This window comes from Zalophus californianus, chromosome 5 (genome assembly GCF_009762305.2).
Source record: "Zalophus californianus isolate mZalCal1 chromosome 5, mZalCal1.pri.v2, whole genome shotgun sequence".
Taxonomy (NCBI): domain Eukaryota; kingdom Metazoa; phylum Chordata; class Mammalia; order Carnivora; family Otariidae; genus Zalophus; species Zalophus californianus.
In genome coordinates, this window is record NC_045599.1 from 58,819,769 (window position 1) to 58,835,556 (window position 15,788).

General features: G+C 34.5%; 1 protein-coding gene across 3 annotated transcripts in view; it reads right to left on the bottom strand.

Moving 5' to 3' along the window:
• Positions 1-15,788, bottom strand: part of AP3B1 (adaptor related protein complex 3 subunit beta 1) — a 259,999-nt gene that overhangs the window by 76,827 nt on the left and 167,384 nt on the right. For all 3 annotated transcript variants that reach the window (XM_027606180.2, XM_027606181.2, XM_027606183.2), the window contains exons 20-21: positions 11,960-12,107; positions 1,879-1,954 (exon numbers count right to left, since the gene is read on the bottom strand). In XM_027606180.2, the coding sequence (XP_027461981.2) occupies positions 1,879-1,954; positions 11,960-12,107 (224 nt within the window). The remainder of the gene's footprint in view (positions 1-1,878; positions 1,955-11,959; positions 12,108-15,788) is intronic.

Here is a 15,788-nt window from a genome sequence, read left to right on the forward strand (position 1 = left end):
ATTTTTAATCATAAGTGGATGCTGAATTTTGTCAAATGCTTTTTCTGCATCTACTGAGATGATCATATGATTTTTATCCTTTTTGTTAATGTGGTGTATCACGTGGAACTATCTGCAGATGTAAAACCATCCTTGCATCCTGGTATAAATCCTGTTTTATTATGGTATATGATCCTTTTAATGTATTACTGAACTGAGTCTGCTAATATTTTGTTGAGAATTTTTGCATGTATGTTCATTATGGATACTGGACCATAATTTTTGTATTTAGGGTATCTCTGTCTGGTTTTGGTATAAAGTGGTAGCATTCCTTCCTTTTCAATTTTTTGGAACAATTTGAGAAGGACAGGTACTAACTCTTGTTGAAATGTTTGGCAGAATTTACCTATGAGCTGTCCGGTTCTGGACTTTCATTTTTGGGGGAGTTTTAAAATTACTGATTCAATTTCATTACTTGTAATCAGTCTACTCAGATTTCCAATTTCTTCACAATTCAGTCTTAGAAAGTTGTGTGTTTCTTTTTTTTTTTTCTTTTAAAGATTTTATTCATTTGACAGAGAGAGACACAGCGAGAGAGGGAACACAAGCTCGGAGAGTGAGAGAGGGAGAAGTAGGCTTCCTGCCGAGCAGGGAGCCCGATACGGGGCTCGAACCCAGGACCCTGGGATCATGACCCGAGCCGAAGGCAGACGCCCAACAACTGAGCCACCCAGACTCCCCGAAAGTTGTGTGTTTCTTGGAATCCACTTCTTCTAATTGTTCATAGGGTCCAATTTTATGTTTAATTTCTTTTTGTTAAGTATTTCCTGTAATTTCTCTATATTAAGAATTTGCCATGACACTTGAAGACAGGCCAGGTAAACAATATAAATAGAACAGTTGTACTTATGACAGAATGAGATAATCTAATAAAACCATAACTCACCTCTAGTATGGAAAAATTAAATTGCAAAATGTCAGTAGCTTAACACTTATTATATTTTACTTGTTACTCTTTTTCTGTTCAAAATCTAACTCCCAATAAAGTTAGTTCCATTAACTTTTTCACAATGCGTAAGTATTTAAAAGGAGATGATGAATATACCTTTGTACACTTGGATAAGTATATGTGTAGGATTCTAAATTCTTATAAGTGGATTTGCTAAGAGAAAGATTTTTTGTAGTTAAAATATTGACAAATACAGCGACACTGACATTCGAAAGCTTTGCATCCATTTCTGATCCTACCAAAAGTGTGGCAAGTAGAACATGGTAGTGTCCTTTACATTGCCAATTATTTTCCTAATTCCCCACCTCCTTAAGTTAAATGTTTCAATCTCCATAATCAACAATTAACAATGGAGAAGTTATTGAGATATGGATAATTATTTACTGAAACAAGTACAAATTACTAAAGCAAAAGATCTTAAAATGAATTTGGTGTACTTTTATCTGACCAGTTAATTTATTCATTTGATAAAAAACTGATAACCTGACTAGATGAAAGAAAAGATACTAACAGAACTAATTTCTAAAACTTTCTTGCCTTTTTCATCCATAAACCTTTCATAATAGAAGTTGGCATATTTTGAGACATGTAAATAAAAGGTACTATAAAAATAAAAAATACTACAACTGGGGCACCTGGGTGGTTCAGTCAGTTAAGTGTCTGACTCTTGATTTTGGCTCAGGTCATGATCTCAGGATGGTGAGACTGAGCCCCATATTGGGCTCTGTGCTGGGTGAGGAGTGTGTGCTTAAGATTCTCTCTCTCCCTCTGTTCCTCCCCACCCATCCCCTTCCCCTGTGCATGCAAGTGCGTGCGCTCTCTCTTAAAAAACATATGAACAAAAAACTACTACTAAAAAGAGAGGAAAAAATTTAAATTTCAATACTTACAATCATCTAGATCTAGAAGTGAAACATCTTTGGTAAGAGGATTTCTATCTTGCTTTGTTTTTTTTTTTTCATTCTCCTATAAATAAGAAATATTTAATTTATTGCACATGCTATTAAAAAAAACAATCAAGTAGTTCTCAATGTTTCAAAACAAACATTTTCTCCGCCAAGGAAAAAAAATCAAATTAAGCTTTCTGTATGGTTATATGTACTGTATTTTTTAATCAAAATTTTTATTTTAGTTATAGCATACAGTATTTTCTTCTCCACCGTGCAAACTGTTATCTTAAAATGTTTTATTTAAAGATTATAAAGGTCCATCAGAAGAAAATTTAAAGGTAAATAGTTATTTTGTGATCTGAGAACTTTTCCTAATACAAAAATGAAAAATGGTTCTTTCGCAGAAAGCCTACAAACACTTTGAAAATAATTTTTAAGCAAGTTGGTTTAAGAAAAAGAATTGCTCAGGGTGCCTGGGTGGCTCAGTCCGTTGAGGGTCTGCCTTTGGCTTAGGTCATGATCCTGGAGTCTCGGGATTGAGCCCCAGGGATCCCTGCTCAGGGAGAGTCTGTTTTTATCTCCCCACCCCACCCCCAACGACTCCTGCTCTCTCACGTACTCTCTCTCCCTCAAATAAATAAATTCTTAAAAAAGAAAAGAAAAGAAAAAGAATTACTCAAACAATATAATTAGCTTGGCTCTGAAATTGTCAAGAGGCTTGTGATAGATTAGCTTTTCTGAGATATAGTTTGTGACAGGCACTGTACTAGATAGTTTATATTTCAACAGTGGGTTGCATCAGACTTCTTTAGCCAAAGGCATTCATTAAAATCTACAAATGACACTTTCAGGCTCTTGCTCTTAAGGGATGAAAAGTATTCATTTACTTTCTTCACTGTTTTCCTTTGGGGTAAGTATTTCAAAACATATCTGCACATATTTAGGGTTTTCTCTACCTCAGGTTTGCTTATTAGATCTACTGTACTTTTAAAATGTGGATAATCATGAACTAGAAAACAGTATCCCTAAGCCTGAGGTATTCAGTTTAGTCAGAGATTCAGAAAAGATGTGACAAATTAAGTACAGTAGTGAGTAGCATTATAAACAAGGATCGACAAAGATTAGGGCACTAAATAGATGTATTTGGATCGGGGTGCCTGGGTGGCTCAGATGGTTAAGCATCTGCCTTCAGCTCAGGTCATGATCCCAGGGTCCTGGGATCGAGCCCTGAGTTGGGCTTTCTGCTCAGTGTAGAGCCTGCTTCTTCCTCTCCCTCTGCTATTCCCTCTGCTTGTGCTCTCTGGCTTTCTCTCTGTGTCAAATAAATAAAATCTTAAAAAAAAAAAAAAGAAAGATGTATTTGGATCAAAGTTACTTATCTTTATAATTTATACTTTTTATATTAAATCTTCTCAAATTAAAGGCCCAAACTTAAGTTTTTGCTAAAATGTTCTTGTTCATTTATTCAATCCTTCATTCATCCAACAGACATGCATAGACTTTTTAATACATATCAGATTTGGTGCTAACCAAAGGAAGTAATATAGACAAGGCATAGTTCCTGCCTTCAGGTAACTTATAATCTAATAAAGGAGTTTACAGCTTATCTCTACATATTATTACAAGTATTTTTGAAGTATTCCTCTAACCATACAAAGGTCTCACTAAAGCTAAAGGTACCTTACCATCATTTAAAGTCTACAGCATGTCAGAGCTCTTACAACAGCGCAAATACATGAATAAGAGTAATACATCAAATTACATGTTAGGTAACATTTTAAAATGATCTTAAGTTCTGCTAGTTTTTTTCCTTACGCCAAAACTAAAAACAAATTATTTTCAAGTCTAATACAATAATACACATTACAACACTAAATACTGATTTTCTTCATGAGAATAATTATTTCTCCCACTGAAAACTTCAAATTATCTAAATGGGTTTTAATTTTCACTCATTCTTTAAAAACAAAGCAAACAATATTTGTTTCTCTTTCCACACCTAAAATGAAAAACAATTTCTAGGGTTGGGGAAAAATACAGAAGAAATGTTAGTTTTGAAACTGGAATTTAAAAGTGGCAATAATAGAAAGAGGTTCAGAATGAAAATGCCATTTCAACTAGAATATCATTCCTGTGAAGAAAGAACATAACAAAAAGAGCTTAACAACATGTGACTTATCAAAATACTATGTTGAGCACAATGGGTATAACTTCCTATAAGCTACGATGGTGCACGACTGTTTTTATGCAACTGTAACCTTCCCACCTGAAAAATTAGAAACCTATCAAATCAAGATAAAGTTAAAGCTGGAAACAAGTCTATACCTTATTTTCTACTTCACAGCTAAGAGTGTGTAACAATATCTATTAAATACACATCAGGTCACATACAACACAGGACAGAGCTGCATGTGAAATTGACATAATCTCTTATTAGAAAACGAAAACAGAAAGAAAAAAGGCTCTCAGAACGACAGAATTTCATTGACTTTCTGAGAAGAGCAAATAACCGGTGACTGAAATACAACATTAGCAATAGATAACGGTCATTTCTACTGAATTGAAAAAGCCCTGCATTCCAAATCAAGGCTATAAAAAGCTTTGTGATGTGTTTGGCATTCCTCTCTTATATTATATTTCATTTTTCATTTTAAAAAATCCACAGTAAGTTCAAAACATTTTCATACTTAAAGGATCTACTATAAAAATAAAAATCTGAATTCTAAACAAAGAAGTTAAGAGCCCTATTCCATCAAACATTTCTCCATTTGCAATTCATCTTGGTAATAGAGACAGAACCTGGGTAAATGCATATAGGACTTGAGGCAGGAGATTTTTCTTGCTCAATGCATAATTCATGTGCTCCGCCTGCAAAGTGTGTAAAATGAGAATTTCACACCGCAGCATGAGCCATGGAGCTGCAGAGAAAAGGCAGATGAAATCATATTTTACTGTGTGAATTTTATTTCTTACACTCCCAATATTTATACAAAACCATCATTGACAAACCAAACACACTGACAGATCACCCACTGTTTCCATTGTGTTAGTACTTGAGAAGAGATCAGGCAGAAAGATAGACAATTTGTTTTTGTATATTTTTTTAAATAGAGGATTAGGTTTTTAACAGCTGAGTGACTGTATTAGACTTTTATAAGGACAACAGTAACTGATCTTAAAATCTCACTACAAAAATACCTAGTTATCAATTTATCACCCTCAAATCTCCATTTTGTTTCCATGGTATTCGATTATACACCTCAACACATCAACATTTTCAAAATAAAATACAAAGTCACAGGGTATATTTCATTTCAAGTAATAAATAAAAGATCCTGGAAATACTTATTAAGCTCCAAATAATACAAATAAAAATATATAATAATATATCTGTAAAGATTTTTTATGTATTATGCATGTTCATTTCATGCTGATTAAAATAAAAAAGCAAGTAGAAAAAAGCTATGAAACAACAAGCACCAAATATGCTTCCAAAGAGGAAACCATTGTAAGGAAGACTGAAGTTTAAAATGATAAAACAGGGTAAGTGGTATGTAAAGTTTGTCAAACACATATTGTACTTTGAAATCAACAAAAATTCAAGGCTTATTTCTAGCCTCACAGGGCAAAATATTTGCATGAAATATTTTCAGTTAGAATTATCAACCAAGGACAATTTAATGACTCTCTTGCCTTCAAGTCATCTAACAAATCTGATTTAAAAAATCTGACGCTCACACTTATACCCGGCTTTAAAACAAAAGTATGTTGCCAGTAAATTGAGACTTCTTTATAAGTCAAAAGTAGTCCAACTATTAAACAAATCCTCCCTATTAGATTACACCTACTTCAATAAGAAAGCTTCTTAATGGCATTCACGTTGATTTTAAAGATCTCAACTGAAGTGAAATGATATTTCTGTTCTGGAGAGCTTAAAATATAAACTAAATTGGGAACGACATAAATTCAAAGAGGCAAGGCTTTGAACTGTCAGAGTAAAAAACCAATACTCTACAATAGGCACAGAAATTATGTAATAGCGGGCGCCTGGGTGGCTCAGTTGGTTAAGCGACTGCCTTCGGCTCAGGTCACGATCCTGGAGTCCCGGGATCGAGTCCCGCATCGGGCTCCCTGCTCAGCAGGGAGTCTGCTTCTTCCTCTGACCCTCTTCCCTCTCGTGCTCTCTATCTCTCATTCTCTCTCAAATAAATAAATAAAATCTTTAAAAAAAAAAAAAGAAATTATGTAATAGCAACATACATAAATACTTGTAAAAACACAAGTAAAACTTGTTTTCTATTTCTCAAATAAGGCAGAAAACCAATCAGAAAATAGTTTCTTTCACTCTTATCCATTATCTGTTTCATAGCACATGCCAATTTTATTTCACACCCAACAATCTTTCACAGGGCAGATCTTTTACTAAGGTGTATCTTAACATTTACTAATGTCTGGACAGACACCAGTCACAGTAACAGTAACTAGTCTATAGAGCATTTATGAGACTTAATCCCTCCCCAAAACAGACTAGTAAAGTCTTTAGAAATCCATGTAACCTGTGATAAAGATTACTGACAGCATCTTAAACACTGCTATGCATATATAGGTAGTACTGTTTTTCTTCACATCTAGTACATATATTAATCTTAACTTTGATTCAAATAGAAAATGCTAATATGAAATGTTAAGTCAAGTATGTTATATATGTTTATTTCCAATGACAAATTATGCTTTACACACACTTACTATAATTAAAATGTTGCTAATATTTACAAAGAAAATGCATAGACGTTAAGCATAATAAATTATAATCATGGTTTAAAATTTTTATCATTTAAATCAAAGATTATTTAAATCTTTGGCAGCTGGTACACAGACACTGAAGATAAAATCAGAACTACTGTATCACAGTTAAGGCATGAAGAATGGACTAACATGGTGATAGTGGAAAGAACACTGCCTCGTTTTAAAAACATCAAAGCCTAGATTCAATTAAAACAACTCAAAAGTCTGGTAACTTTTTAAAAACATTATTTTAAATAATATTGTAACCATCTGTTCAACACATAATTTTAACTACAAGCAGAATATAACTTAATTATATTGGTAAAATATAGGGAAAAGTGATATAAATGTGAATCTCTTCCTGATACAACGTGGTCTACATTATTGATTTTCCTTTTCATTCTTCTGTGTTAGAAAAAAATGGTTCCCTTTACATTGTGTAAACTATGGGAAAGCACTTAAAATATGGAACTACAAAAAGTAATTTTGTTATAGGCATTATTTGGGGCAAAAGAACTATTTCATAAGAAGGGTTAGACTTAAAATATTTTTCTATCAAATATATTTCAGAAAAGAACACCTACTAACAAAAATATGCTTGCCCATCTAAAAAAATGTCACTGAAGATCAAGATAATCTTCTTTGGTAATTACTGACAATATCTGATCTAAAATGAGGACATCATCCAATCAATAACACAAACAAACATAACCGCCAGAATGTGTGACTGTATATAGATTTGTTTTATGGTTATGCTGGGGCATGGTGTTGAATGACACACACTTCAAGAACACAAACAATTCAACAGTGATTCTCCCTCTTTTGACTGTCTTTACACCATTTACATGAGTAATACCTTCTCATCAGTAACATTTTTTATTCCATGCAGTCATTCTCAACTGGGAGAGACTGGAGAGACTCCAGTTCCTCCAATTGGAAAGCACACAACATGTGAAGAGAACTACAAATATATAGTCCACTGGGATTAGAACACAGGGACCACAAAGGGAATCGAGACCAGAAAGGTAGGTTTGGGCATGCTAGCCTGCAGATTTCTTACTGAACTAAGATGATAATGGGGCACCATTATGGGTAAATTTAACCTTTTTTAAAAATTTATTTGACAGAGAGAGACACAGCGAGAGAGGGAACACAAGCAGGGGGAGTGGGAGAGGGAGAAGCAGGCTTCCCGCAGAGCAGGGAGCCCGACGCGGGGCTCGATCCCAGGACTCCGGGATCATGACCCGAGCCAAAGGCAGATGCTTAACGACTGAGCCGAGGGTAAATTTAACATTAATCTGACAAGTGTATAGAAGGACTGGAGTTGGGGATCTGAGGATGACCAATGGCAATGGTCTAAGAGTGAGGTAATGAAGAGGTGATCTAGTATGCTGGTAGTAGGAAAAAAAGAAACAGATATGAGAAATAATACAGAGAATCTCTAAGACTTGGCAACTTTGTAAACATACGGGATAAAGGAGGAGTCAAAGATAATTCTGGGGAGATCTGGAAGAATAGAAAGAATGCTAGCACCAAATGGTAGAACAACTCTTCTTCTGGCTGTATCAGGTTTGAGAAACCAGTAGCTCCTAAGAGGTCTAAGAATTTGGTTTGAACTTGGAAAGAAAAGTTAGAGTTGTTATAGGGATTTAGAGATGTTTTTATAGAAATATTTCACATAAATATTTTAGCTAAAGCCACGGGAGTGAATGAGTCTCACAACAGGGAAAAAATGTAGAGAAAAAGACTAAAAAATAAATTGATTCACATCAATTAATATTTCTGAAAAAATGTGTATCAAGCACTAACTTGTGGGCCAAGTTCACACTTGGATGTCAGAGGGCTTAAAAAGTGAAGCAACAAAAGGACTGAAAGGTCAAAGAAGTCAGAAGAAAGGGGGTGCAAGGGGTTTCAAGTAGTAGGGGAATAGTCACATAAGAAGATCAAGAAGGATAATAACCAAGAGAGGGTCACTGGGTTTGGGGAAATATCATGGCTGACTTTTCAGAGAGCAGTATCTGTAGGAAGTGGTAAGAGTGGAAACCAATTTTAAAGGGACTAAGAAATAACTGGGTTAAGAGATTGTGGACAAAGACTGTCTAGATTATTTTTCTAAACTCTCACTCTCACACACTCTCTATTTCTGTCTCTTTCCCCCTCCCTGCTCCTCATCCCCCAAATACTGGGAAAGACGATTAGCAGAGGAGGAAATTAGTGGAAAGAGATTGAAGGTGCAAAGGAGGTAGATGATTATCACCAAGGCCAAAAGGAAGTAAGACTTTTTCTTGGCTAAGTGGATAGGAAATCGCTTACTTAGAGCTACATTCAAAGGAAAAGGAGGATAAATAGAGATTGTGTATTAGAGAGCAGAGAGGGGTAGGAGACACCCACAGTGGATGGTAGCTCAGTCCTCTGCAGAAAGGGGTCATATCTGGACATGAACTTATAACTTGAATGGTATAAAAAGAGTCAGAAAAACACAGGAGATATTAAGAGTTAAAAAAAATTTTCAGTTCCTCTATGCATTGGTGTTCTGTAACTCTACCATTGTTGGTCTCTCAGGGAATTAACATTCAAGTTAAAAAATGTTAACACTGCTGTTTTATATTTATATAGTGCTTTACATTGATCTTTCATATTTTTTTATAATAGCACTTGAAAGTAGTAGAGTAGGTATTAGCATTTCTACTTTATAGATGAGGAAACTGAAGCATAAAGATATTATCTTCCAAAAAGTAGAACACTATACCTATCTCACGGGACACCATAAAATAAACTGTTTTCAAAGCTATATATTCAAAGTACCTCCGAGGCCTCATTTTCATGCTCAATATCCCCAAAACACACTATCCAAGTGAAAGAAAAGAGAAACAGTGAAAGTATAGATTTAGTTTGGCTGCAGATTTAAGGCATATGAGTTTTCAGCACTAACATACTGACATGCTAAATTAAGGTAAAGCAGCCACCATCTGCTTTCATTACTCATAATCTAAAGCAGAAGCCACAACACTTGCCATAAGGAGGATTTCTACAATTACAGAGTTGCCCATTATTAGAAAACTGGTATACATGTAATTGCAAGGTTTATTCCAAATCACTCAGAAAGGAATAGGAAAAAATAGTTATGGTGGCTCCAAGGTAGAGAATATTCCAAGTGATAAATTAAAACAAACAATCCTACCTATTATAGACAGGAAAAGGCATTATAATATGGAGAAAATAAGCCATCTACACAAAACACACAGACATAAAACTATCAAGAATGTGAGTAAGATCCAAATTTTTCAAGAGTCTTAGCTTACTACAATACTTTAAAATTTTATACTAAAGTTCTATAGGAAAATATTTTCAATTAAGACATTGATCATTTAAAGTATTTGACAAAGAAACAAACTGAACTGCTAACCTAGGATACCTCTGTGGCTTTTAATGGGGTCCTAAAACCTTTGCTTCTAATACTATGTAGGCATTAAATACAATTTTATAACTTTTATAAAACCTCATAAGAATAATGCACCTTAATTCTACCTAGTTGACATTCACTGATTTCTTGTTTGCTCATTTTCTAAAACACTGATTTCTTATTCTGGGTTGTACTTACTGTCAATTTCTAAAGCTCTTTTATCTTAAATAACATATTAAACTTTTAAAATATATAAGTAGGAAATGAATAATTTGATATAATTTAAGTAGGAAATGAGAAAACATCAAACTCACTATGTGATAAATTTGTGTATGAGGCCAGAGTAATAAACATAAAAATCATTAAGATTTTATGTGAATTTTGGAAAACAGAAATCTTAGATTATATACCATAAACAGACACAAGTTTTAAATATAAATTCATGTTTAAAATAGGTATCACTATATGCAAGAATATTTGTAATAAGGTAAGACAAAAACTAGCCAGTTTTTAAATATGCTTATTCTTTTTTTAAAAAATATGCTTATTCTTTAATAATGAATCTCTGGATGGGGGAAGGCAATTATCTACTTCCATGAATTTATTTTTATCCTTGGCTACTCAGATGACTTATTAAAGAAATTCAAGTTAATAGAAAAAATAAATGGGAAAGATATTAGGTTAAAAAACTGAATTCACTAAAAGGCAGTTTGACCACATTTTTTCAACATATGGGATAAAGTTTGTTTATAAAAACTACTGCATTTGAAGTCTAGGACCCACATGATCCATTTATAGGAAAGGAGTAACAGTTAAAGATCAGAAAGATATACAACATGTCTGAATTTTATATTAATAACTACATTTTTTCAATTTATACTTTTATTTTTTGCTGCTAGGCAGACAAGTTTCAGTGTTACAAATACGACAGAAAGCATTATCATTCTATTACAAGAGTGAATCTTGCATTTGTTTTTAAATACACGGCTATGTAATTTTTATTAACTAGTTAAATAATCTGTATCCTTTAGTTGTACCTTTAAAAATATACTCTTACCCCAACACCTATTTTTAAAAAGCATTATTCACCTCAATTTCTTATAATGTATATCATTTATATTATCTTGCTCAGTATTATTTGTGACTTCCTTTTACTTCCCCTTTCATGAAAGCCTCCATTGTCACATGCTAGCTCAGAACAAAAAGGGCCATAACTGATAACACTGAGCTCTATAATTTCAGTGGCAAAAGATGAGGTTAAAAAAAGTTTCTGGGGCATCGGCTGAGTGACTGACTCTTGGTTTTGGATCCCGACATGATCTTGGGATCGTAGGATCTAGCCCTGTCAGGCTCTGCACTCAGCACTGATTCTGCTTGGGATTCTCTTCTCCTTCTGCCCCTCCCTGCCACACTCTTGCTCTTTCTCTTTAAAATAAATAAATAAATCCAAAAAAAAAAAAACTTTCTAATTTCTCTGAGGGGTTGATGTAAAGAGGAAGCAATTATCTAATTAAAAAAAAAGATAAATGAAGATGGTATTTATTTTGTCAGTGACAATGTTAAATTTCTCAATTTCTTGATTTTCAACAAAATACTAATTTTCTTTTTCTTTTTAAAGATTTCATTTATTTATCAGAGAGACAAAGAGAGCACGAGCTGGTGGGGGGGGAGAGGCAGAAGGAGAGTGAGAAGCACACTCACCGCCAAGCAGGGAGCCTGATGCAGGGCTCAATCCCAGGACCCTGGGATCATGACCTGGGCCAAAGGCAGATGCTTAACCGACTAAGCCACCCAGGTACCCCCAAAACACTAATTTTCGAAAGTATTTATTCTTAAATGGAAAAAGGCTATGAGAACACTTCCTTTCAATTACAGCAATGTGCAATCTCTTACCTTAGCGACTTTTCTGGATTCAGGTTCACTTTCAGATTCTGATACTGATTCAGAATCTGAAGAACTTTCTTCTTCTGAACTAGAATCAGTGCTAGAAGAATCTGAAGTTTTAGATTTTTCATTTTCCTTCTCCCCATCTTCAGAATAACTGTAATAAATTTAAAAATATCAACTTTAAATCCTTTACAAATGGCAAATTGTTGCTATATGTACATTTTGTCTATAAATCAGAACCTTTACTAGAAGAGTTCACTGAGAACCCACTGTTTTTAGTATGTAAAAAGACAATAAAAATGGTTTTAAAGTTCCAGAACATATTAATAAAAAAAAAGGTAGTACTATCTATAAACAAATTTATCAGAACCAATTCAAAATCAATTATACTACCACATCACACATACTTCAAATGCAAAAGGTTATAAAACACAAATGATATAAGTAGAAAATAACTAATAATTAAATGTTTGATTTACCAGGAATATGTATTAGGTGCTAATAGTAACAACTTCAAAGATACATAAGACTGATTTTAAAATGCTGTCTCAAAATACTAAATGTTTACCCATAAATTGAATATTTACACATGTACTTTTGCTAAAATAGACTTGCACTTTACAGATTGTTTTGTCCAAGAAAATTATTTACATGTGTTCTGAAATGTGACCCATAAACGCATCATGAGAAAATGTTAACTAGATCAAAAGAGATTTCTTCTAATGCAAAGTCTTATTAAAAATGTAAGATAATCAAATATAGTTTTTTAAATACCAAATAATTGAGAAGTCCAAGATGGCGGAGGAGTAAGAGACCTTAGTTTTGTCTGGTCCCAGGAATTCAGCTAGATAACTATTAAATCATTGTGAACACCTATGAACTCAACCAGAGATCTAAGAATAACTGCAACTCTACAAACAGAAAAGTGACACTTTCTGCAAGAATGACAAGAGGGAAAAACTCACTTCAAAAAAGAGAACAAGAGGCAGTACTGACTGCCTGGGACCTAATCAGTATGGATATAAGTAAGATGTCTGAACTAGAGTTCGGAATAATGATTATATAGATACTAGCTGGGCTTGGAAAAAGCACAGAAGACACTAGAGAATCCCTTTCTGGAGAAATAAAAGAACTAAAATCTAATCAAGTCGAAATCAAAAAGTCTACTAATGAGATGTAATAAAAAATGGAGGCTCAAACTGCAGGAATAAATGAGGCAGAAGAGAGAATTGTGATATAGAAGACAAAATAATGGAGAATAAAGAAGCTGAGAAAAAAACAGATAAACAACTACTGGATCACGAGGGGAGAATTTGAGAGATAAGTGATATCATAAAGCGAAATACTATTAAAATAACTGGGATCCCAGAAGAGAAAAGAGGGGGGGGGCAGTAGGTATATCAGAACAAATTATAGTGGAGAACTTCCCAAATCTGAGGAAGGAAACAGGCACTCAAGTCCAGAAGGCACAGAGAACACCCCTCAAAATCAATAAAAATAGGTCAACACCCCAACAAAGAATAGTGAAAGTTACAAATCTCAGAGACAAAGAGAAAATCCTGAAAGCAGCTTGGGACAAGAGGTCTGTAACCTACAAGGGTAGAAACATTAGACTGGCAGCAGACCTATCCACAGAGACCTGCTGTGCCAGAAAGGACTGGCATGATATATTGAGGATGCTAAATGAGAAAAATAGGCAACCAAGAATACTTTATCCAGCCACGATGTCATTCAAAATAAAAAGAGTGATAAAAACCTTCCAGGACAAACAGAAACTAAAAGAATTTGTGATCACCAAACCAGCCCTACGAGAAATATTAAAAGGGATCCTTTAAAAGCAAAGAGAGAGCCCAAAAGTAACACAGATCAGAAAGGAACAGAGACAATATACAGAAACAGTGACTTTACAGGTAATACAATGGCACTAAATTCATATCTTTCAGTAGTTACTCTGAATGTAAATGGGCTAAATGCCCCAATCAAAAGACACAGGGTATCAGATTGGATAAAAATAGCAAGACCCATCAATATGCTGTCTTCTAAGAGACCATTACAGACCCAAAGGCACCCCCAGATTGAAAGTGAGGAGGTAGAAAACCATGTTATCATGCTAATGGACATCAAAAGAAAGCTGGGGTGGCAATCCTTATTTCAGACAAATTAGATTTTAGACCAAAGACTATAATAAGAGATGAGGAAGGACACTATATCATAATCAAAGGATCTATCCAACAAAAGGATCTAACAATTGTAAATATTTATGCCCCTAAAATGGGAGCAGCCAATTAATAACAAAATTAAAGAAACACATCGGTAATAATACAATCATAGTAGGGGTCCTTAATACCCCACTCACTGCAATGGACAGATCATCTAAGCAGAAGATCAACAATGAAACAAGGGCTTTGAATAACACACTGGACCACATGGACTTCACAGATATATTCAGAGCACTCCATCCTAAAGCAACAGAATACACATTCTTCCTGAGTGCACATGGACATTCTCCAGAACAGATCACATACTGGGTCACAAATCAGGTCTCAACTGGTACCAGAAGAATGGGATCATTCCCTGCATATTTTCGGACCACAATGCTTTAAAAGTGGAACTCAGTCACAAGAGGAAATTTGGAAAGAATTCAAATACATGGAGGCTAAAGGCATTCTACTAAAGAATGAATGGGTCAACCAGGAAATTAAAGAATTAAAAAAATTCATGGAAACAAATGAAAATGAAACACAACTGTTCAGAATCTTTGAGATGCAGCAAAGGTGGTCCTAAAGAGGGCAGTACATAGCAGGACAAGCCTTTCTCAAGAAACAAGAAAGGTCTCAAATACACAACCTAACCCTACATCTAAAGGGGCTGGAGAAAGAACAGCAAATAAAGCTTAAACCCAGCAGGTGAAGAGAATTAATAGAGATTAGAGCAGAAATCAATGAAAGAGAAACCAAAAGAGCAGTAGAACAGATCAACAAAATTAGGAGCTGGTTCTTTGAAAAAAATTAAGATTGATAAACCCCTGGCCAAACTTATCAAAAAAAGAGAAAGGACCCAAATAAATAAAATCATGAATGAAAGAGGAGAGATCACAACCAACATCAAAGAAATACAAACAATTATAAGAACATATTATGAGCAACCATATGCCATCAAATTAGGTAATATGGAAGAAATGGATGCATGCCTAGAGATGTATAAACTACCACAACTGAACCAAAAGAAATAGAAAACCTGAGCAGACCCATAACCAGCAAGAAAATTGAAGCAGTAATCAAAAATCTCCCAACAAACAAGCGTTCAGGGCTGGATGGCTTCGCAGGGGAATTCTCCCAAACTCTATGGTCAACTAATCTTCAACAAAGCAGGAAAGAATATCCAATGGAAATAAGACAGTCTCTTCAACAAATGGCGTTGGGAAAATTGGACAGCCACATGCAGAAGAATGAAACTGGACCATTTCCTTACACCATGTACAAATATAGACTCAAAATGGATGAAAGACCTAAATGTGAGGCAGGAATCCATTAATATCCTAGAGGAGAACACAGCAACCTCTGTGACCTCAGCCGCAGCAACTTCTTGCTAGATGTGTCTCCAAAGACAAGGAAAACAAAGGCAAAAATGAACTACTGGGACTTCATCAAGATAAAAAGCTTCTGCACAGCAAAGGAAACGGTCACAAAACCAGAAGACAATCGACAGAAAGGGAGAAGATATGTGCAAATGTCTTATCACAGAAAGGGCTAGTATCCAAAATCTATAAAAAAACTTATCAAATTCAATACCCAAAAAACAAATAATCCAATCAAAGACATTTCTCCAAAGAAGA